The sequence below is a fragment of the Vidua chalybeata genome, chromosome 14, assembly GCF_026979565.1.
Source record: "Vidua chalybeata isolate OUT-0048 chromosome 14, bVidCha1 merged haplotype, whole genome shotgun sequence".
Lineage (NCBI taxonomy): Eukaryota > Metazoa > Chordata > Aves > Passeriformes > Viduidae > Vidua > Vidua chalybeata.
Window position 1 is genome coordinate 15,593,456 of NC_071543.1, and position 23,428 is coordinate 15,616,883.

At 41.0% G+C, this 23,428-nt stretch overlaps 1 protein-coding gene across 1 annotated transcript in view; it reads left to right on the forward strand.

The window, feature by feature from the left end:
* LOC128795167 (connector enhancer of kinase suppressor of ras 2-like) overlaps nt 1–23,428 on the forward strand; it is a 169,133-nt gene that overhangs the window by 45,728 nt on the left and 99,977 nt on the right. Inside the window, exon 3 of the mRNA XM_053955729.1 lies at nt 19,228–19,391. Coding sequence (XP_053811704.1) covers nt 19,228–19,391 — 164 coding nt within the window. The remainder of the gene's footprint in view (nt 1–19,227; nt 19,392–23,428) is intronic.

Genomic DNA, 23,428 nt, shown 5'->3' on the forward strand with positions numbered 1-23,428 from the left:
ACTAATTTTTCTGAGTGGTGCTGAGAGAAGGCTGCTCTGCTGATTTGATTGTGACCTTTAAGATCTTATTTGAAGTTTTGCATGCTTTTACAAAAATTAATTAAGCAAGATGAGTCTGCAGCTAATTCTTGTGTCAGTGGGTGGCAGAGGAAGATGAATCTCTCCCTCTGTTTTGGCCACTTTAGGTGTAGTGGTTTTTAGGGAAGGAAGAGCTGGAATAGGGATAAAACATGTGGACAGGTAACACCCCTTGTAGGTCTGGGTTAAAAGACAATCCAGTATGGCATTCCAGACTTTTCAAATATAAAATAATTAATACAATCAGCTTGTAGGATGTGCCTCAAGTCATTTATACATGACAAAAACTGAGCAGAATGGTTTTGCTTAGCAGCAATAAAACTGATTATTAAGGAAAATTTGACAGATTTATAATAGAAAAGGAGGAAATCACCACAGATTTTTAATTAATTTTAGTATTAGTAAATTAAAATATGAAAAATTTATCTCCCAATTCACTTGAGCTTTGTATTTCCCTTCCTCCCAGCCCCTCTTAGCGCTGTCAAGAGTCCTCTTGGAGTACTCAGGTTCTTCCCTTTTCCACTTCTCTTTTTTTGCTTTATCTTTTTTTCCCTGAACTGATGACTCTCCTCACAGTAATCTGTTAATAGTCCCCAGATGGCAGGGCCTGTTGTATTTCTGTATTTCATTCATTTCCTACAGGTCTAGTTCTCAGTCACACAGATCTCTTCAGACAAATATTTCAGCCTTTTTATTGATGCAGCCTTTTAAGTTTCTTGTTAATGTGTTTCATGAGCACACCCTGCCTGCTATGGCTATGGAAATGAAAGGGAGAAGTTTGGGTGGAATGTGAAAGAAGCCAGTTTTTAAAAGGCAGGGAAAAGGGAAAATAACATCATGAGACTTGGAAGGTGAAGTGGTGGAGGAGCTATAAAGAGTTTGGAGGTGGCTTCCCAGAGAGACTTGATGTTTTTCAAGAGAGAGGGAAGCAAAGGCTGCTTAAGATGAGAAATGACTGAGTAATTAAAGGACAAGGAGAGTGAGACTGAAAGAGGAAAGCAATTTGTGTGTGTGTGAGGCTTCACAAAATGGAACTGGGAGACAAGTGTAAATTTGAGAAAAATTTTAATCAGTTTCTACCTTTAAGTTTAAGGTATAGCAGCAAATCCAGCAGCAGACAAAGAAAATAAATTAAAGTTCCAAGCTGTCCTTGAGGTGAGCAGGGTGAAATCACAGGAGTTTTCCTGGAGGATGCCCCTGCAATGAGGAGTCTTTCAGCTGAGGTGTGATGCTCTAAAACACTGCAGAGTGGTGTTTTCACACCAACAGCCACGTTCTTGTCTGTGCCTCTGAAAAGGCAGGGTTTGCACTGGAGCTGGAGTGAGAACCTGAGCTGTTTTCCATCCAGGGGGATGGTTCAGAGCTACTGTAGCTGCAGGAGCACCTTATCCCCACCTCGTCTGTGGAATGAGACAGAAATTAGAATTTTAAATTAGTGTAGTCCACGATGGCTTTCAGTTATGGAAACAATGCTGAGATGCTTCAGGTATTTATGAGACATTGCAGATGTGCATCTTCTTGAAGTGTTTCAGATTTTTTCCTTACTGCAGTTGGAAGCTGAGTCTTCCATGGACCCATCAGAGATTGAGGCTGTGGAGACACAGAGCCCTGGGGATCCACTGCAGTGGGAGAAAAAAGGTTGTAGGAGAGTTCTGAGAACCCTTTGGGCTGAAGTTATTGAAAAACAAGGGCTGGGGAAAACTTATGCTAGTGCACATCTACATTTTGGAGACATATGTAGTAAAATGTATTTTTGGTTTATCAAGTTGGCAATAAAGCCTGTGGAGGGGATGAATTTTGTCGCCGTTTAGGAGGAGAGAAAAATGGCAACGGCGCATACTTGGAGTGGAATTAAAATTGTTTGGAAGGGGATGGAGTGGATGGCACAGAGGGATGGACTGCAAATTGTACCATGCCTGCATCATTACTGTGCTCTCAGCAGCCTCTCAGCTGAGCCTCAGTGGAAATGGCACCACAAATTGCAGGTTAGGAAGGAGGAATGGAGCTGAGGTTGCAGGATGCAAATGGGAGAAACAGAAGGGTCGCTCTCCAAACTGAGGTACTGAGATAAAGAAATGGGAGTACAGAGGATTAAACTGAAAAAGACAAGATAACATTTGCAAAATGAACAAGAGATGTGTGGGAAAACAAGGGGAGTTAAAGAGCAAGCGACAGAATGTGTGAATACATAATACAGAGTAATTTGAATTTTTTGGCATGAAGAATGTGATAAAGATGTGGTAGACCAAGTGGATGTAATTTTCCATGTCTCACTTGTGGTACTTGGAATTTATTTTGATTATGAACACTTGCAAACTAAAATGTATTAGAGGAAAATATGGCTTGAACAGTGCTTATTGCAAATATTGAAAGATTCTTTTCCAAAAACAAAGGGTGAAGTGCATGTCATAAATTTCCCTTTATTCTCTCAGAGCCCACTAATATTTTGGTGGAGGATCAGGTAGTGTGTGAGCTCCCTTTCACTTCTGCTTAGAGAAGTTTCTAATTTTTCCCAGTTAATTAAGCCCATACATGAAAGCTGTGAACAGACACGGGGCCCATTTCTAGTTCTCCTGCTGCTCTTTGGTATGATTTGATGAAAATTGCTTTACATCTCTTTGGTTCAGTTTTCCTACCTGTGAAATAGGGAATTATAATGAGATCTGAGCTTTGCTAACAACGAAAGTGCATCAGAACGTGCAGGCAAGAGCTGGAGAGCAGCACCACCACCCTTTCCAGCAGGAGGGTGATTGCAGCTGTGGAAGGTGCTCTGGTCTCAAAAAAAGTCCCTCTTTTTGTTGGTTATTTTTATTTTTTTAGGTGAATTTTTTCTCTCCCATTGTGTTTTCTCTGTTGGACAGGCTTCAAAGAAGAGAGGTGTCATTTCAGTGAGGTTGGAAAAGATTAACACCATCCATATTCATTGTGAGAAATGAGATCCTTACCAAGGGCTGAATTCTGACTGTGCCTCTTCCCAGCCTGGTTCTTCTTTGTGCATTTCTAACTAAAACTCTAAAATTCTCTCTAAAATAAATGTCTGTATTCTCAAAGGGGCTTTGCTTCAGTCTGAAAGCCCTCCTCAGACTGGCAGGCTCGATGTCTCCAGCAGGATTTGGTGGTGTTTGCAGCAGCTCCATGGAAGCCAAACCCCTCTGCTCCAGTCAGCACAGGGGCATCACACCCCTGCTGTCCCCTGGTAATCCCTGGAAATGGAATTACCTTTCTCCAGGAGCCATTCCATACAGATCAGAATCTTCTCTGGTTCTCTGTCAGTGAATTTGAACACTGAGTCAAATTCAGCTTATTTTTTTTTTTACTTATAGGAGGAGATCCATTGACTGTCTTTTTTTCCTTTTCTTTCGTAAGCAACAGCTAAATTCAGCTCTTTGGGTTGAAAAAGAAGCGTGTGAGAACATGGCATATGGCTGCTTGCCTGAGAACTGTGCCTCGTGTTTACTGAAAGGAATTGTAATGTGTTCTTGGCATTCATTGTAATTCAGCTTAGCTGGGAGCCTGCCAGAACCCAATCAAAATGTGTTCACAGTATATCCAAAATATGGCACAATCGCCAACTTTGTAGTAGCAAGATGTAACAACCTGTTTGACAGAGAAACGTGATATTTGCCCAACATGTAAAATAAATTTGATACAGGTTGTTTTCAGCCTATTTCGCACCCTTTTTAAAAGGTATTTTTGTAATAGAACTGGAGTTGCACAAAGAGAGTACTTACAAGACCATTTCAATGAAATTTGGAGTTTGATTAGGCATTTATAGCTGCAAAAAGGGAGGGGGAAATGCCTTAACTTGTCCCCTGATGAGCTCCACCACTGGATTGCTTGTTCAAATATGGGTGATCATTCTGAGCCAGTAGAACTCAGAGAATTGTCTCCTTCTGACTCTGAAAGGGGAGGTGGAGGCAGCTGAGCACCTTTTGAAGGTGTTTAATCACAAAACTGATGAAAAGAACGTCCATTGAAGTACCATCTGTTATCAGTCAAGTCTCCAAGGATTTTTCCTTCAGTCCTGGAAGAAGAAACTTGTTTTGACCTTTTGTCTTTCAATATGTAGAGCCAAATCTCTTTGATTTCACTTCAGACTCGGTGTATTTACCAACCTGACCTTGCTGAGACAGACTTGTCCAGGAAAAATGGAAATAGGAATTCCTTTCATGTCTCTGTCTGACATTCCAGTCCCTGGGCTGAAAAGTGCCCAGCAGGACACCTCCACCTCTCTTGGCTCCTCACTGGCTCCAGGTCTCCAGAGCTGACCCAACCATCAGTCATGCTCTGGAGGAATTTTTTCTCATCATCTCTCTGTGGTCCGTAACTTCACTTTGAAATGTGACCACTGTCCTCATATTTTCATCCCCTGGTGATTTTTTTTTTTTTTCCTCAGTCCACTGAAAAGCTGTGAGTCCCTGAAAGGTTATGCAGTGTTTTTCCGAGTAAACTAATATTTATGGACAATTTTAAAGGGTTTTGTAACAAATTTCTCAAAGTACTATCCAAAGGTTATGACAGAGGAAGACAGTAGATTATGAGCTGGAATATGAAATTTTCTTTAGTGTTTGTCTTTCTTCAACCAGCAGCCTACCAGAATTATAAGGAATGTAGTTTCTTTACAATCAGGCATAAAGTCACAGCACATCAAGTTCCTAGAGTGAAAAAACATTGAGAGGGGTGCACTGGTCAGTTCTGGAAGATGTAAATACACTACCAAAAATCATCTTTACTGAGGAAACTGGCACTGATGTGGAGCAGGACGTATCAGGGGAGACATTAATTCCTGTAGGGGAGTTTTCAAAATGGAGGAGGCTCTAAGTGAGGTATAAATTTACTGTGGGTTGTCCTTCCAGAGACATGGATTTCGATCTGTGAAATTGGATGGGACCATCTCCAAAGCTTTGGGCAGTGTGGGCTCAGCCCTGCACTGCTCAGCGTGCTCTGGCCACGCTCCAGCAGAGCACTTAAGTTTGATTTGAATTGTGAATATTCCCGTGAAATCAATTGGAGGATTAGCATTTTACAGAGAAGTGAGGCAGGCACTTAAGTTCTTGGTTGAATCAAGGCCACACTCTCACAAATCATCACTGCAGTGCTTCCTGTATTAAATAATGGCTGGTACCATGGAGAGGAGCCTCCACAATCACACCAGAATTCATAAAAAAATACTTTTCAGAGATCTTTGTGTCCAGTAGCCTTTTCCGTGGAAGGGGAGATCTTTGGGAGGGAACTTTAGTTCCAGTTATGATTTCCACAGATTCCAATTATCTGGCAAACATCAAACGGGAGATAAATCTAATTAAACTTCCATTTTAAAAGGAAATATGCTTGGTTTGGAGAGTTGTACAGGCTGGCAGCTGTTTCAGCTATGAAATTAAACAATCACAAAATATGTCAAGTTGGAAGGGACCCACCAGGATCAGCTCCTGGCCCTGCACAGGACCATCCCCAAAAACCCCACCCTCTGCCTGAGGGTGTTGTCCAAGCCCTTCTTGAGATGCATCTCAAAAAGATTTCCTGTAACTGTCAAGGATTTAACCTGAAAAGTAGGAGCTGCTGGATAACAGTGGCTCAGGAGTAAGGTAGACGTAGAAAGTACCAACTTTTGCACAAAAACAGAAGGAAATGACAGAATGTAGAGCAGAATATCTTGGCTGATCAAGCCTAGGATTTCTGGTGGCAGGTGTGGAGACAGTAAAGTGATCAGGTCTGAAGTCCTGAATTTCAATTAAATTTTATATTAGTATATAAATTCTGCATCACAATACAGTCTTAGAGAAAAATGAAAAATAATATCATCACCATCAACATTTATTTGATGTATGAGTTTTCATATGTGCCTTGCTTTAGATAGTTCTGTTAAATTCTGAATTCATATTAGTATGGCACTAAGATAGACTTTAAAGAAAGTACTGGTTCTCATAGGGAGCAAAATTGCAAGAAAGCAAAGTTCAAATTGATTAACTTCAGCATTTCTAGTAACAATAATCACATAACCATCAGTTCTGGCTTCTCACAGCAGCACTGGGAAGTGAGGACACAAATCATGGTAGGACCATCAGGGCCTGACCTCTGCTCTCCACTAATTGTGGGGATTTTTGCCCAAAGCAGGAGGAATCAGAGCAGCAAGGAGCCTCTGTGACCCTCACTAGTGCAGCCACTCAGTGCAATACAACTCTGACTTGGGAAATAATACAGATCCTGAAGCCCTCTAGAGGAAATACTAATTTTTCATTCTGTCCCTGAAAATGACTAAAGTAAGTCAAGGACATTCAAGTTTTGTAATTGACTTTTAGCGGTTTTGCAAGTACCTGTTTTTTTTTTTTTTTCTTTTAAGTTAGAATCTGCAAATTGCTCACAGGGAGCAAACAACATGATTAGATGTGTGTTAAAGGTCATAATTTGAATTTTTCCAGTCCCATTGATATATTTTTAGGGACAAGAAACACTGAATAGTATTGTCAATTTGTCTACATTATCAAGTTACTTAAACTACATTTGAGAATGTAACTTCTTGTTGATAAAAGGATAGCAAAGGAAAAGTCCAAATTCAGTCTTAAATAGCTGCTGTGTTTAAGATAAAATTGACAATTTTTGTTTCTGAAGTCCTTTAAATTCTTAATTACAGAGGCCATGAACTAGGGAGGAATATGATGGGAGAGATGTCTTATCTAAAGTAGGTCTCTTCAAAGCTTTTAAAAGGAGGAATCTTAATATATGTAAAATGTATGAAATAACTGAATTAATTTTCAGATTGAAGGTAATCAATAGTTTGTGCTCACTTCAGGGAAATAATGCACTTAACCTTTAATTTTTAAAAGAGACCAATTACGACTGTGCAATGTGATTAATGCAACCTGAAATGATTTCACACGAGTGAATCCATTTCCATAATTCTTTCCCTGTGCTGGTTTTGCATTTTGGACGGAGGTTGGGAATGCCTGGAGCTGGAGTTTGGGGTTTGGGGTCGTTGGTGGGTTGGGGTGTTTGGCTCCCAGATCCGCCCGGCGCCACAGTGGAAACGCACGCAATTCCAGCGGAAACTGGAGCCAGGAGTGAAATCCTCTTCTGGCATGAAACCATCCCTGCCCAGGGCTGGAGCCAGGCTGGAGGTGCCACCTCCACCTGCCCAGTCCCCTCAGCCCCGGTGTCCCCTCAGCCCCGGTGTCCCCTCAGCCCCGGTGCCCCCGGCCAGGCGGCAGCGCCAACCGCGGCTCAGTGCTCCCAAAATCTTCTCGGTGCTGGGGGGATCCTTTTGGGGTACCTAAAAACAGAGAGCAGGCAAAATCAAGGGAATAAAAGCAGTTGTATTTATTGAAGGGCCTTCAGGTACTTTTGGGGCAGATGAAGCTCCCCAGGGGCTGCACCCAAAATGGATCACAGGTCGCGGCTTTTCACACTTTTATAAGTTTGGGCCATTTGCATATTGGGGTTCATCTTCCAATTGCAGCTTCAGCTAATGAAGGCATTTACCCCAAGTTTGCTCCCCCTCAACTCACTTTGGTTTTCATCTCTCAGGGCCCGAGGCAGTGAGGTGTCCTTGATTGCCAGGCCTGGAGAGGAATTGCTGTGTCTGCCCAGAACAGGAAAGCAGAAGCTCACCCTGTGTATGGAGGTTATTCACTAAAGAATTACAGAATTACAAAATGGATGAAAAATATAAAAGCTAAAATCTGAGGGCATCAGGAACAGCTGGATTTGTGGGATCAAACCCCAGCTCCATCTGCTCTTTGCTGCTCTTTGGGTGGGATCCAGCCCTGGGCAGTGCAGAGAGCCCCGGGGAGGGGCTCACCCAGAGCTGCTCTGGGTGCAGATGTGGGATGGAACCCTTGGTTACAAATGGCAACACTTCCTTTATAAATTATAGCCATCACAACCCTCATGGAAGAACTTTTCAAGGGTTTTTTTCAAGTTTTATTTTTGCTTTTCCTAATATTTAAATGTTGGATAGAAAACCTCGTGGATCCTGGATGTACTGAGTGTTTCCATATGTGCTGAGAGTGATTGAAGCAGCCAGATTTACATTTTAATTTACCAAGTGGTGTTCCAGGAAGAAGAAATTGCAGCAATAGGTGGCACAATGCATTTTAATGGAGAAATTAATAACATCCTAATTTCTTAGGTTGAGGTTTTCTTTGTTTCGTGTGATATTTCTAAAAGTTCAAGAAAATGGCAACTTAGAAAAAGCAACGACTTCAAGAAAAAAATGTTTCATAAATATGGAAGTCATGTGTTTGACCTTTCTGGACTACCTCAATCTTGGTTTTCCTGCCTATTTCTCATCACAGCTCTTTTATACAGGAGCCTGTCTTTTGTACACTCACCTTTCCCAGTAACTCATTGTTTGTGTGTTACACTTTGCTTGATCCTATTAGAGCAAACTACTTGCTCAGTGAGCTTAAGGAGCCAGCTCACCTCTCCTGTCCTTCATGTTCTGTTCTCTGGCTCATATGAAAAGTAAACCAGAGGAGAATTTCATTTTTTGAGGCTTTGCTGGGAATGGCTGTGAGGGAAGTGCAAAAGAAGCCATGGGGAATGTCCCTAGAAACATTATTTCATATTGTGCTACTTTTGCTGACACAGAATTGATTTATCCTGCTCAATAGAGTATTTTTACAGTTATTGCATTTACCTTTTCACCACAGCTCTATTTAGAGGGTTTATGGACAGCACACACACTGAAATGTTACTATTGGGTTTCTCTTACTCCTTGTCTGATGACTTGAAAGAAAAGCTTTAACTGTTTACCTGTGCAGAGCATAAAAATAACCAGGAATGGTAGTTGGGAACTCTGCAGTTCTTCCAGCCTGGTGCTTCCTTGTCAGAGAGAGTGAAATTCAAGCATTAGGCCTGCCTTATGTCATTTTTTTGCATGCTGCCATGTCAAAGATTTAATCATCTTAGGCATTTTAAAAAGTCTTATTTCAAACATATGAGTGAGTGACATCCTATGGCCTTGCAATGTTGTGTAATCACTTGATTTTTACTTTTTTTGTACTGAATTATTGCTTTGCTGGATGGATTTTTCTTATATGTCGAGTTGTAATCATATTTTATTCATGGGCTTTAGGCTGTATAGTTCTTTAGATATGATAAGATTCTTGCTTTTTTCATGTTACTTCACAGAACTATTTAATCTTGGATAAACTATGCCCAGATCAAATACCAAAACACTTGGAATTCAGAATTAAAACACAAAATAATAGTGATTTAAGATGTAGTAATATTTTTCATCATGTAGCTGAAGCCAGAGACTTAATCTATCTTCATCTGGCACTGTATGCAAAGTGGTAGTGAACAAACATTTCTAGCTCTCATTTTGTTCAGTAACAACCATAATAAATTTGTCTGGTATCGACATGGAACAGAAACATGGAATAAAAATGAGGAAATGTAAGGAAAGGGAAAAGCTTCTTCATGAGGATTTACAGGCTGATGAGTCTTTCCTCTGTGAATTCTTTACATTTGCCTGCTTTTGTTAGTTTAGTACATTTCCTATTGATAAAAATATGGATTCCTAGTTTGGGAATTGCCTTAATTGACAATTCCTGCCAACGACCTGACTTTTAACTGAGCTCCCCACTGATTGCTAGAGCTAATTCCTCCAAACTGCTGAAGGAAAGAGCCTCATTTAAGATCATTCAGATTTACAGAGTCAACAGGATGACATAAACAAGAACTGCAGTGCTGTGTGTGGCATCCTTGGGAAAAAAGGAACAGGAGAGATGTGGGTGAAACCTCAGCTGATCCACAGCCTTTGCTGAGTAGGTGCCAGCAGAAGCCATCACCAAAGCTTCTGAATATCCCTGAGAAAAGATCAAATGCTCCCCCTTTTCTTTACTTCTTGCAGCAATCTGATTTTTGGCTTGTCTGTGAAGAACTGTGCGAGGAATTGCCAAGGCCACCTTCTACTTAGGGAATTTGCGTCTTGCAGGTGTCTAAACTCTGACTCATGAATTAGGTCATGGACTCGTGGCTGCTGAAGAAATTGGGTTGAGCAGAAATCTGATTTGTTTGGGCTTTTCACTCCAAACGCCTACGCTGGATTTGGCTGTTCTTTTGATATCTGGGATTTTTAGTAAAATGTGTCAGTGAAGTCGAACCAAGAATTAATGTATTTTGGCACTGAAACATCTGTAGCACTTTTTGTTTGATTCTTCCTCTGTCAGCTCTTTGTCCCCCTCAGCTTTGCAAGCCTTGCACTTGTGGGGGGAGGATGTGACCCGGGGATTCTGCCTGTCCCACAAGAGTTTGGTTGATTGAGAACATTCTGCAGCTGTAGATGTGGCTCAGAAAATTTCAGTTTCTTAGACATATTCTGGCTGGGAAGTCACTGTTCTGAGGCCCCTGTGACACTGTGCCTGGATGGGGTTTGATATGATGATGAACTGAATTTAATGTGCAGCCCTGTTGCAAAGTGATCAGAGATACTTTTAGGGCAGGACTCGTTTCACAGAACTTTAAATATCTGTCTTGCTATTACATGAATTTTGTCTGACAGGTTGCCTCCTCTCTATTGATTAGCTCAGACAGGCTCGTTATCTCACTCTTCAGTAATTTTTTTCTTCACATTTAAGACAGGGACAAATGGGGCATATCCCTGTAGTGCTTGTACAAGAACTTCCTTGGCGTGAGGGTTTTGTTTGATTTTGTGTGGTACCAAAGTCTTTTTTTGAACGTCAATCTTTGATTAAGAACTTTCCTGTGCACAGTACAAGATGGATAAATCCTCAGAAGTGTGGAGGAAGGAGCTTTCAGTTATATTTATTTGTTCTTGTACTTTTGCTTTTAAGATCAGTGCTTGTAGATGAGACATGGTTAATGCTGCTCCTTCCTTATTAGACTTGTTAACCTTTCTAAAGTGGAAACTGTCTGAAATAAACTCACCTCAGGCTCTAGTGAAGGAAATACTGATTCCCTAACGTTTTACTCTCTGCCTAAGAATTGTTCCTTTGTCCTGCTGGTTTTGGGGTTTTTGTTTGGTTTTGTTACAGTGAGAGGTTTTTCCCCTCTGCTGTCTTTGGCAGCAAGTTAAGGGTTACAGCAAAAACACTCTCTGGGAAGCAGAGAACTGGAAAAGTCTCTCCTGTCCCTGCCCTCCAACCCAGGCAGAGGAGAACACAACCTTTGGCACTTGCTGCAACAAGGAGGAACGTGAACCCTGATCACATCAATTCTCCACTTCTAGGCAATGCAATCCCTCCTGTGCAAAGGGTGGATGTTATTTTCTTGTTTTTTTTTTTTTCTCAGCGTTCTTACTGATCCCAGAGATGTTTGTTATCACCTGAATTATTCTGACACAGAGATCTTTTGTGACTGCACAAAGAGATTTAAGAATTTAATTGTGCTAATTCTGCATTTTGGTTTGAGAATAAATCATGAAGGTTCTTCTAGATAGATTCACAGGCCCAAAAATATGTTGTATTGTCTTTTTAGTCTTTTAGGTTCTAAAAGTTTTGTTAAATTTTGACATGTATTCCAGGATGTCTGTGCTGGAACCAGCACTCCTGTCAGGAGAGGCTCCCATCAAACACTGTCTCAAAAAAACAAAGCAGTGTTTGCATAGTCCAGGGCAGGAAATAGAAGCACTTGCCTTGCACTGGGCCAAAGCATTTCTCTTTTAAAATAAATGTAACAAATTCAGGGTCCCACGTCCTTGGTACAGTCACTCTGAAATGTGGAATAATTTCATTAATTACACAGGAGATCTGAACCTGGAGGCTTTGGAGGCTCGTGAGCACTTCCAGGTCATCCCTCAGCCATGCTGCTTCAGGAATGACTGGGGGCTGTGGTTATATCTTCATCAAGGAGAAAATTAATGAGGCTAAGGAAAGATGTAGATTTTCATTAGCACACAGAGCTAATTAAGATGCTTCTGGGTTTTGTCACTTTTATGGGAAGTTGGTCAGTAACAGCATCAGTGACATATCTCGAGGTGAAGTTGTTGGGAAATGTGGCAGCAAGGAGCACACACTTGGGCCTGAAAATGTGATCCATTCTCTCTGCATGACACTTCTCTTTCAGAAACCTTTTTGTGGTCAGGTCTAGTTCCAGCAAGCTTCCTGAAAATTCTGTTTATTACTTCCGTGGTAATCCCACAGCTCCACGACACCTGTCAAGTGTTGAGGACAAAGTTAGAATGGCTTCACTTCCTATTATTCATTCATAGGTAATGAAGGCAGAGCTATATAAAGTCATTTACTTCATATATATGAATGTCAGTTTAAGGGTGATGGCAGAGCATTAAATCAAATTTTATTAGTTCAGCAGTTTGTTCGTTTGCTATTAATATTGCTTGTCATCTCCCCTTACAGAACCTTCTCAGCTGCTGTGAACTCTTAAAATATTGATCATTTGAGCCCAGCTTTTGTCTTGATAACACAGTTGTCTTGGAAAACTGCTGCTGGAAAGATCTGGGACTTCTAGGCACTGAGATTATGGGAAAGTCCCTTGCTTTAGCCCTACTAAAAATAAAATAATGAAGTTACGGGGTGAAGTAGCATCCCCACTGGTTTTTCTTATGGGGTAGAATTTGGGAGGCTGGTCTGTGTCTCAGACATGCACTGTGGTGAGGGGACAGTGATGTTTGTCCTGATTTGGAGGAGGACACTTTGGAGGGGAATAACAATGGCACTTAGGAACTTGTGTGGATTTTTCTGTTCCCTGAGGAGTTTGTCCTTTGTGAGTGGGATCTGTGAGTGAAGCTCTGACCTGGTCTGGGGAGAGCAGAGGAGCAAGGTTGGAAGTTTCCAGTTCGTGCTCTCCAGATCTGCTTCTCTGCTGGTTACAGAGGAGGCAGAGCTGAAAAGCTCTTATTTTTCACACATGGAAAATAAAAGAAGAGAGGCAGCGTGGAAGGAGAAAAAATGGGATATGGGGAAATGGGTGCTGGCAGTGAAAGAAGGAAGTTGAAGATATATACAGGGTGTTTTTAGGGGAAGAATCCCCAGAATTTTGTGCTAAGAGGGAGAGAGAGTTCTTGTGGCTGGCACAGTTGAGCCAGGGACAGCTGCAGGATGAGGATGGGGAGGATGAGGAGCAGGAATGAAGGGCCAGAAATGCAGAACTGCTCCAGCTGTCGAGAGCCCAGCTGGATCTTGGAGCTGAGAGTGTCTGCAGAGGGCTTGGACAGGGCAGCTCCTGTGGCTCCTGGCACCCTCAGGAGAGAAGAACGGAGCAAGGGGAGCACCTCATGGACTGCCCAGCCTGGAGCAGGGGCCTGACACCAGTGGAAGAGTTTATGCCCAGTGCAGTTCCACCCATGCTGCAGCCTGGAATGGAAGCCAACATTTTTGGTGTCATTTGGTGCCTGGGAAGCATTAATTCAGAGTGCTCATCCCGCCCCAGTTCCTGTTCATGCAGATGAGGATCTGTAAATTCAAGCAGCACAAGTCTGCCTGTATTTGCATCTAAAACATCCATCTGTATCCCTGTGAATATCGGAGTGACGCAGAGGAAACTCAGCCGGGAAGCAGCATTTAAACACATTCTACGTGCACAGTCAAGCATTCAAAGGTCAGATAAAGCCAGAATTGAGGCATTCTTTTTTTTCAGAACAATTGGATTTTTTTTTTTTTTTTCCTTTTCTGTGTTGTTGAATTTCTGCTTTATCTTGTGATTTTAAATGTACTTTTTTTGGGTGAAATTCTGTAATCCAGCCACTATATTTCTCTAGGTCAGGTTAGTGACTTGTAGGTTTAAAGATGCAAAATACTGCAATCCTTAAATTTCAAATATACTCTGAAGTTTAGGAAAGTTGAGGCCTGAAATATTCCAAGCTTGGTGTTTTACAGTGTTTTCAAACACGTTCCATCTGTCTTTTTCTGAATTGTGGTAGTATGAAGATCCTTTTCTCTTGACGCTCTAAATAGTTTTGATTTTTCCTCCTGAAGAGCTTAAGAGCAAATATCTGGTATTTGAAAGTCAGCTTAGTGTGAACATGGCCCTGAAGATTATGCCTTTTCTTTATTTGGACTGAATAGTTCTTAAAAAGCTTTTGAACGTCACTGGCAAAGCCACCCACCTGATGATTTTCCTTGTTACAAGTTACGTAAGAATTGGAAAGGCTCCACTGTGCCTGAGCCCAGGGTGATAAATCAAAAGGGTTGTGATCAAGAACACGGCTGAACTGATGTGTGTATTCAATAAAATTGCATTTAGGAAAAGGCATGAATTCTCTCCACTCTCTCAGTCAGCCAGCCAGTCAATTCCTTCCAGATCTTTCGAGCTAGCTGCTAAATATTGCTTTATATGGAAAATATCCCTTATTCTTAAAAAAAACAAAACAAAAAAAAAACAAAAAAAAACCAAACCAACAAACCCAACTTTTTCTTTTCTTTCTGTAAAAACTACACTTGGACTGAGCCAGTGGATGCTGTTAAATGCTGGATGTATTTAAGCAGATCTGTATATATAAAGTGAAGGTTGTGACAGGAGCAGAAGTTCATGCTGCCTTCCCCAGTTAATCAGAGAATTTCAGCACAGTAGTGAGAGATTTTACATTTCCTATGAGTGAAGAGCTGATTTTCTAGACTTGCAAGACCAGAAACAACAGCACAACGTTAGAAAACTGGTATGTGTCCCTGTTTCACTTTGATCTGTTAGTTTTTCACAAGTCACCATTCTGCAAGAGCAGAGATAGTGTTGTTTTGGATCCAGCTTTTAATAGTCAAATGAGGCACATTAATAGGTTATTAATTTGTCTTGGCAGGCCAAAGTGTAATTCTTCTGAGCAAACAGATCATCCTGTCAAATTTAAGTTTTTGTCCTTTGGATCCACAGACACTTCTACCTCAGATTCTTTATGATATTGATTCTATATTATATTCAGTTATATACTATATTTATTTATAGGCCTTTGTGCAACAGGGAGTTCAGTGTCATGCTGTGTGCTTTTAATTTCTAGACATGGCTTTAATCAGGAGAACCAGTGAATACTTTGCCAGACCCTCCATCAGAGAGAGGATCTCACCCCTCTTGCAGCAGTGCTGAAGCCAGGAGTGGTCAGTGCATTCCCACCGAGCTGATTTCCCTCTTTTTCACCCTAAAACCTAAAAGCAGCACTGCATTTTCCTACCAGAGGGGCTGGCTTTGCATCCCCCCGTGTGGCAGGGAGTGCCCCTGTGGGAGCTGCTGTGGAGCTGGCAGGACCTGCCCTGCCCTGCCCCTGAGCCCTCCTTTCACAGCCAGCCTTCGCTGCTCCAGCCAGCTGCTGCTTTTTCCCCTGGGAATTCTTGTGGAGCAGCAACAAGCTCATCGTTTTGGCAGGAATTTTTTAGGAGAGGTTAAAAAACCAGCGTAGTTTTCAGTGAGTTGCAAAAATCCGATAAAATGTAGGAAAAAGGAGAAGCGAGTAAGTGATGGAGAGATCTATGAAAAATTTGGAATTCTTTCTGGGATGGATCACACCTGACAGAGTTATTGCTCCTGCAGCTCTCCTGTGAGAGCTGTCCTGGCTGCACCATTCCTGCATACAAGGCAACAACTTGGGCTTTCCCTTCATTCATTTTAAAGTCATTTTTTCAATAATGGTAATATTTTCAATATTTCTGTCCAACAGTAGATGGGAAGGGACAGATGTTTACATAACATGGCAACAATGTTTGTGCTTTTAATGGAAACCAAATCTGCCATTTGTTGACACGGATGGGAAGATTCATTTTAATCTCAGTGAACTTTATTGCTCACAATATGTGGCATCTCTTCTGTAATGTTTACTCTGAATTACTGTCTAAATCAGATTTAAAGATATTTTTAAGGCTTTGCTTTGTTTTCTGTTTCAATTATTCCTTTTTTCTTAATTATGCATTTCTAAAAATAAACATTTTCCAGCTGACTGGCTCTTCTTTTCCTGCCCTTTCTCCCTAACCATTTTCTATTTTCTACCTCCTTTTTATTCATGTTTCCTTGATTTTGACTTTAGATGCTCTATTTGCAAAATAACAGTTTGCAGTCAACATATCAGAGTTGCTTCCTTTTCCCCTGCTCTCTGAATGTGGAGATAAAGTTTTCCTAGTCCATATGGATTCAATATGACTTTTTTTTTTTTTTTTAACTTAAAAATGGAAAGAGAGACTATGGAATCATAGAATTTTTTAGGTTGGAAAAGACCTTTGAGATCATGGCATCCCACCATACAGCAGGAAAATGTCAGAGTTTTCAGGTGGATGTGGTTTATGGGATGTTTTCCCTGATTTCCCTCTACGAGGCCATTTTCTGAGCACCAGGGTTTATACAGCTTTTAATGCAACGTTCAGCCAGAGCTGCTTCCCAGCTGACTCAGTCAGCACTTGGGCTGATGGATAACTCCTTTTTTCTTGTCCTCTCAAATAACACTGAGAGATTAGTAAACGTCTTCAACCTCCATTGATTTTCTGTTAAAGTGAGTTAACTCCTTGAGCCCATCTGGGTCAGAGAAATAAAAATTCTCCAACTCCCAACTGTAGTTTTCTCATCATGGGCGTTAAGCCTTGGCTTTAAAGCAAAACATCCATGTTTAAACAATTTTTCTTCAATCATTTCATTGCGTTCTGAAGGAGATGTTGGTTAGTTACAAAATGCACGCAAATAAATAAGAATGTGCAGCAAGAGAGCTGCAAATTTCTGTGTTTCTTGCTGACACTGATGTTGTGTGTCTTGGGACCAGTGGGTTAATTTTATTTACCAACATCTAAGCAGAGCTAAAGCCCCTTCTTTCTTCAGTTATGAATCTGAACTGCTTTAATACTTTAATGCTTTAATACTTATCTGTAAACAGAAATGATGCATAAAGAGCACTAATGAGACCTGAGAGGTTTGAGGAAGTAAATATTTCATTTGGTTTGGGTGAGTCAACGTGAGCTCGTTCTGTACCCTTTCTAATTTCATCTGGGATATTTTCATGTAAAAACAACTGGAGCCCTGACAATAAAGATTTTCCTGATGCTGAATTCCTGCTTTGGAATGTTTCACATTTCAGTACCTGGCTGCCAGAGAGACAGAAAAGCAGAGAGCAATGGGCAAACCTCTCTTTTTTGGTGTGTATTTATTAAGTGCTGTCATTCTGTGAGACAGCCTGGCCCTTTAATGATATATTTCTATATTCTCTTGTCAACTGCCACACTGTTTGCACCAGTAAGTAAATGCCTTGTAAAGGTGCCCTGGGGAGCTATTACAGAGCAGCACAAATAATACAAATTTGATATTTTGCTCTGCTGTCATACATTCTCCCTGGCACAAAGGCAAGTTTAATGCATCTGACTGCACGCTTCTCACAGCATGGCACACTCACTTGGGTTTTCCTAAATCTCTCTTAATGCTGCAAATGCTTGTTGGGGCCACTGATCCTAAATGTTTTAATTAATTTGCTTTTGTTGAAAATGGTTTAATATCTAGTAGCAGTTTTGTGACTTTTTTCCTGAGTTTTGGGCCAATATTCACTAAAAGCAAATCTGGGAGGTGTGGGGTTTGGAATTTTTGCTCTAAAATGGTTTTAAGAATTGTCCTTGAGAAAGAGGGAACAGAAATGTGCAACAGCTTGGAGTTGAAAATGTTAAATAATAAATGGAGAATTTGCAGCGACTCAGCCAATTGAACTGAACTACACTTATGTAAAATCATTCGTGAGAGCATTAAAAATAATGAACAGATGCAGAGAAGTTGTTGCCTATTTGCAAACCATTCTAGAATAGAGAAAAGGTTTATGTATTAGTTACAGACTGCTGATTTGAGCTTTAAAAATCTCCCAGACTACCTCATACTTCTGAATTACACCATAAAAAATGACATTTTTATCACTGTACTAGCTTTGCATGGGACATAGGTGTAAGTGAATAGAAAGCTGTGCACCTGACTTGGTAAATGAGCTTTATCTATAACATAACTTGGGACTATCAGTTTACAGAGCACATAATTGGATCGTGTTGAAAGAAGAGTTAATTAAATGAAACTGCAATGTTGTATTTACCGAGTGAGGACAAACACTTTGGATTGTTCCATTCCATTGTCATCACAGTCCTTCTGTCCCAGCTGAGCTGTGTTAATTGGGGTGTAAAGTGGGGACACCCAGCACACCCATACGAGGTGTCTTTTTCACAGATGCTCTGCAGATGTGATGTCTATTCCTTGGCTGTGTGCAGAAATTGCATTTCAAAGCTCTGTCACAAATGCCCAAGTTGGTCAATTCTGTGATGTCTGGATCTCTGTAATTTTATGGATTTTGGATTTACCTGCATCACTGCAGGGCAAATAACTCAGATTCAGTATTTTACTTTCCTTGGTAGATGAAATTATTGAAGGTGCTTTTTGTAGGTCTCTAGAAAATCATGTGCACATCAGGTTTCTTTTGAATGTGACAGTCTTGAGGGACCTCTGAGAGACCTCATGTAGCTTTCAGCAGTAGATCCCTATGTTCAACTCATTGTTCTGGTTGGAAATTCAAGGCTTGTGTGGTTCAGAAACAGATTTGGAGGAAGAAAAAAAAGTCTTTCAGCATCAATCAGTTTCTTCTCTGGTCTGAGAAACAAAATAATCTGTTATTCTCACCCTATCAAGTTTCAGGGTGAAATGGAACAATTCCTTGTGCAGGGGTAAAATTGTATTCTTAGTTGGAGGTGTAACAAAACCATTCTTGTGTTGTTTGGATTCAGAAATCTGGATAATCTGGGGTGAGAATTGGCAGTGGGTGTAGCAGAGTTAGTGTGGGTGGGTACTGAGCCTGAGAAACTCTTCCTGATCAGGGACAGACAAACTCTATGACCTTGAAGAGTCCAGGAAGAGTTACAGGAAGAATTTGTTCCTAATCATAAGATAAACTTATATTTAGATCTTTGTGACATCATGAGGAAAAGGTTTTTTATAATGTCACTCTCTGTGCTGCTTTGTCCTTCCCTTGTCTCCATGAAGGTTTTGAATTACTTTTTAAAAAAAAAACTATTAAAATGTTTAAGAATGTTGAAAATAACACCAGTAATATAAATTTTTCTCTTCAGCAGCATGTGCTGGGTCATGTAAGTTAAATTATAATTTGCATTGCATGCTTTCCATAACAGCCCCAAACAAGGGAGCGTGCTTGCATTCCCAAGAAATTCCTGTATTTCTGAGCTACAGAACTGTTTCACTGGGTTTTTCTCCTCTCTCTGAATCTGTGCTCTTGGCTTTTCTAACCAGGCCTCGATGATTGCCTCCAACAATACATCAAAAACTTTGAGAGAGAGAAGATCAATGGGGAGCAGCTGCTGCACATCACTCACCAGGAGCTGGAGGAGCTGGGGGTGACTCGCATTGGCCACCAGGAGCTGATCCTGGAAGCAGTTGATCTGCTCTGTGCGTTGGTAAGTGATTCCTTGCATCACTCACCTTGGGCAGCTGCGTTTGCAAATTTACAAACCAGACTAAAAATAATGTAGAGATTCCTCTACGGCCACACGCTCAAACAGCCTTTGCTTCAGTAAAGGACAGACATGTCCTGGCTTCTCTCAGCTGCACAGAAATTATATTTATCTGTTTAATGATTATGTCTGATGGTCTTTGATTGCTTTTCCTCTGACTTTCTTGGTCCTGCATTCAAATGCTGCTGACTATCACTCCTGGCATCCATATGGTCCTGTAATTATGTGCCATATGCCCTCGTATTTCACTGACATTTGCCACACTGCACTGAACCAAGTAGACCTGAGTGGTTTAACCATGCCAGCGTTCAGAGGGATGGTACTACACAGCCAGAAGGTAATGCTAATTAGACTGGAAGATGGTTTAAAATGAGCTTTAAGATGAGACTGGAGTGGTAAAATTGACTTTATCTAAACTACAGACACGTGTGTTGACTAAAAGTTGGGTTTGGGTTTTTCAGCAAGCTGCAAGCATTTGGAAGGACATTATTTGTTCATATTATTAATTACAAGGTTACTAATTTGCTTAACCTCTTAACAAAGTATTTGATATCAACAAATTCTTTTTTCCTCTGCTATTTTATTCCTACCAGCTAATAAAATGTGATGCATTAACTTAATCCTAAAGACAAAATAACTTCTGTTCATGTAAGTGGACAGGTGAAAGAATATTGAAAATATTAAAACACAAAACAGTAAAATTACATAGGTAAATTACACGTGACAATCATAGTATTTTACTTCTTTATCAGGAGTTCTGCTTTTGAATAACTGGTTTATCCTGGGAATTCAATAAAGAGAAATTATTTCCAAGAGGGAAACTGGCACTTAGAGGTAGGATAGAAAAAAACTGAGGTAAAATGCACTTGGTCTGGGGAAAAAAAGCCCCCATTTTTAAGTACCTCTTATTATTCATCTTCTTTCCTGTACCTCAAATGACAAAATACCCTCGGTGTGCCTTAGACCTGCCCCTCCACATGAATCAGCTTTGTCAGAGCAGGGAAACGCTGCTTTAGGGGCAGGTGTGTGCTGCAGAACCCCACAGCCAGGGCCTTTTGGGAGCACCTGAGCCCAGCCTCGGGGTGTCTCCCTGGACACCTGGTGTCCCAGAGCCCAGCCTCGGGGTGTCTCCCTGGACACCTGGTGTCCCAGAGCCCAGGAGCCAGCACAGCCCCCGTGTCACCTGTGTCACCGAGCAGAGCCCGCTGTGCAGCCCCCTCTGGGAAAACATCTCCTTCGGTCAAGTGTGTCCCCGAGGAGGACCCTGCTGACTCTTTTATTGTGATTTTTTTTTTTTTTTTTTCTTTTTTAAGCACAGAAAATGTACCTCTGGCTGCTGGTCAATGGCGCAGCTCTCGCTGGGCTGTCTCATGACCTTACTTTTCCTTTTCAGGCAGGATGGGGATTTTCCAGCTCCTGGTATCATTTATTTTGCCTCCTGCCTTTCTGCCCTTTCTCTTCCTTTCTCACTCTGACTCTAAAATGCCTTTTTCTTTTTTTTTTTTCCCGCTTCTAAATGTTTCTCTCCCTGCCTGTTCCGTGTGCTTTTCTGCTGCCTGCAGCTCTGCTCCTGGGGGTGTTCTCCTGCCTCTGACATTTCTCCTTGGCTCTCTGTACATCATCCTCTTCAATTCTTGCAGGATCACAGAAAAGTTTTACCAGACTCAGTATAAAATCTATTTTAAATCTGTACTCATTTATTAGTATTTGGATCCATGTAATCAAAAAGCATTATTAAGAATCTCGTTTTAATTATTTTAAATAATGGCAATAATTGAATGAGAGGAGAGCTGATGCTGCCTTTATGAGATGAAATACATTTCTAAAATATCACTATTGTATTCTTATTCTGTGCTAACTCTTGAAAAATTAATAGATTGTTGCGCTAATGTCTGACTGTTGCCAAGTGACCAGAAAAAATTGTGACTTGGAATTGCTCACTGATATGGATTTTTAGAACAGCTAGTCCAAAAACCTGAGGAAATGTCTTATTTTCAATGTAGTTTTTAAAGTGACTATTGAGTATTTCTATTTTGTTTATGCCACTTAACAGGAGTTAACATATAGGAAATTATTGAAATCAGAATATCTTAAGGAACATATAATTTTGCCCCTGATTCCCTGAACTGCATTACAAGCAAATTTCATACAGTTTCTGGGCAGGTAAAACAGAGCCCCAGGCAGTCAGGAATCAGTACTTCAATGCCCTCTGTGTGTGTTGGAAATATGGACAGGGTGCAGAGCACAAGCTCTGTTTGTACATACATAAATATAAATACTTGAATTTTATATTCAACATTTTTAATGGAAAAAAAAAAAAATAGAGCGGGGAAACACCAATTCGAACAATCTGGTCTTAAAATGCCACCTGTGGAGGGGAGGTACCATCAGCACTTTGCTCTGTCCCTCCCTCTGTTCATCCTGGTGTGCTCCCAGTCAATGAACATTGTTTTTTTTCTGTGCATGGATTTCTGGATTGATTTCTGGTTGGCAGTGGGCAGTGCCCGAGTTCATGACCCATTTCTCCCTGGCAGCCTCAGCAGGATCTGCAGTCCACCCCTGCAGGGTGGGCTGTGCAAGGCTGGGAGCAGGAGAAATCTTTCCTGGAGAAACCTCCCAGGGAAGCTCAGGGGTGGTCAGGAGCTCACACTGGGCAGGGATTTTCCTGCAGAACAGCTCTGCTGCTCCAGGAAACCTGGGGAAATGTCACTGCCTGAGCTCCAGCCCTCGGGGCACGCTGGAATGTGCCTTTCCTGAGGGTCTGAGGGCCACTGCTTTTGTGAGATGGGCGCTGGGGTTTTGGTGGGGTTTTGGTGGGGTTACACCAAGAATGGTGCCTTGACTGCTCTTCCAGGGATGCAAGAACTGGAGAACCCCCCCAGAACCAAATGCTGACCTGTAAAGAAGGTTCTAATTCAAGAAGAAACTAAAACTAAAGGAGGACACTCCTGTTTTTTATTCCCATTCCCAAACCACCTATTAGCCAGATTCCAAATGCAAATTATTAAAGGCAGGGAGGGTTTGTTACATTGTGCGTCAGCCCTTGACATGATTTTTATATCCACTTTTCTTTTGAAAGCAAGCTGAATTCAGGTAGGAAATTCATATGAGAATCCTGGTTAAAAAAGAGTCCACACTGGAAGATGACTTGCAGTGTGAAAGAAAAAAATATAAGAAATGTGAAAAGGGAAAAATAAGAGTATTCAATACTCCCGTGCAATATGGTGATATAGAAGTGTATGTATTTTACCTGAAACTTAAATAATTTCAAATGTTAAAATAATCTCCTTTATGAAAGAGTAAAATCAGAGTGCAAAAGGTGAGAGGAACTTTCTCTGTAGGAAAGAAAGTCCAGGCACAATCTGGGGCTTGCTGAGGGGTGAATTCGTGTGCTATGAAATGCAAAGTCACAGGTGAGCTTTACTTTCAGCTTCAGTTCTTTGACCATTCTGGAAAGTCATTTTTGAGTTGTGCTTTAATTATGAAGAAAATTGGGAATGATGACTGTGGGGAAAAAATCCAATCTGGAGCATCAAAGTCCTTTCTTGTTAGGGTGGTCAGAAACTGCTCTGCAATTATTTATTTGAAGTGACCTAAATAACATTTAGGGACTAAAAATTGTGGGCCACTTGGATTCGGACTGTAACTTTATTGAAGTTGAAATATTAATTGGGGTATCTATTGGAGGACTTGTTGCAGAGAGGCTGAATCTGCAGAAGTAGCAGGGTCTGGGGAAAAGAACTTTTTGATAGAGAGTAAAGTATACTGGAAGCAAGAAAAAGGAATATTTTTGAGGTCAACATGGATTGCTGTTCAAATCTGCAAGTAAATTTTAATTGAATTAAGACAGTATTGGAGTCAGTATATTGTTAAAGCCTGCACGAATTAAAATATAAACAGGGAAGAAAGACTGATAACGAAAGGATGAAAAATGAATGGGAAATGAAAAGAATGCTCTGATAGAGATTGTATCTCAAGTA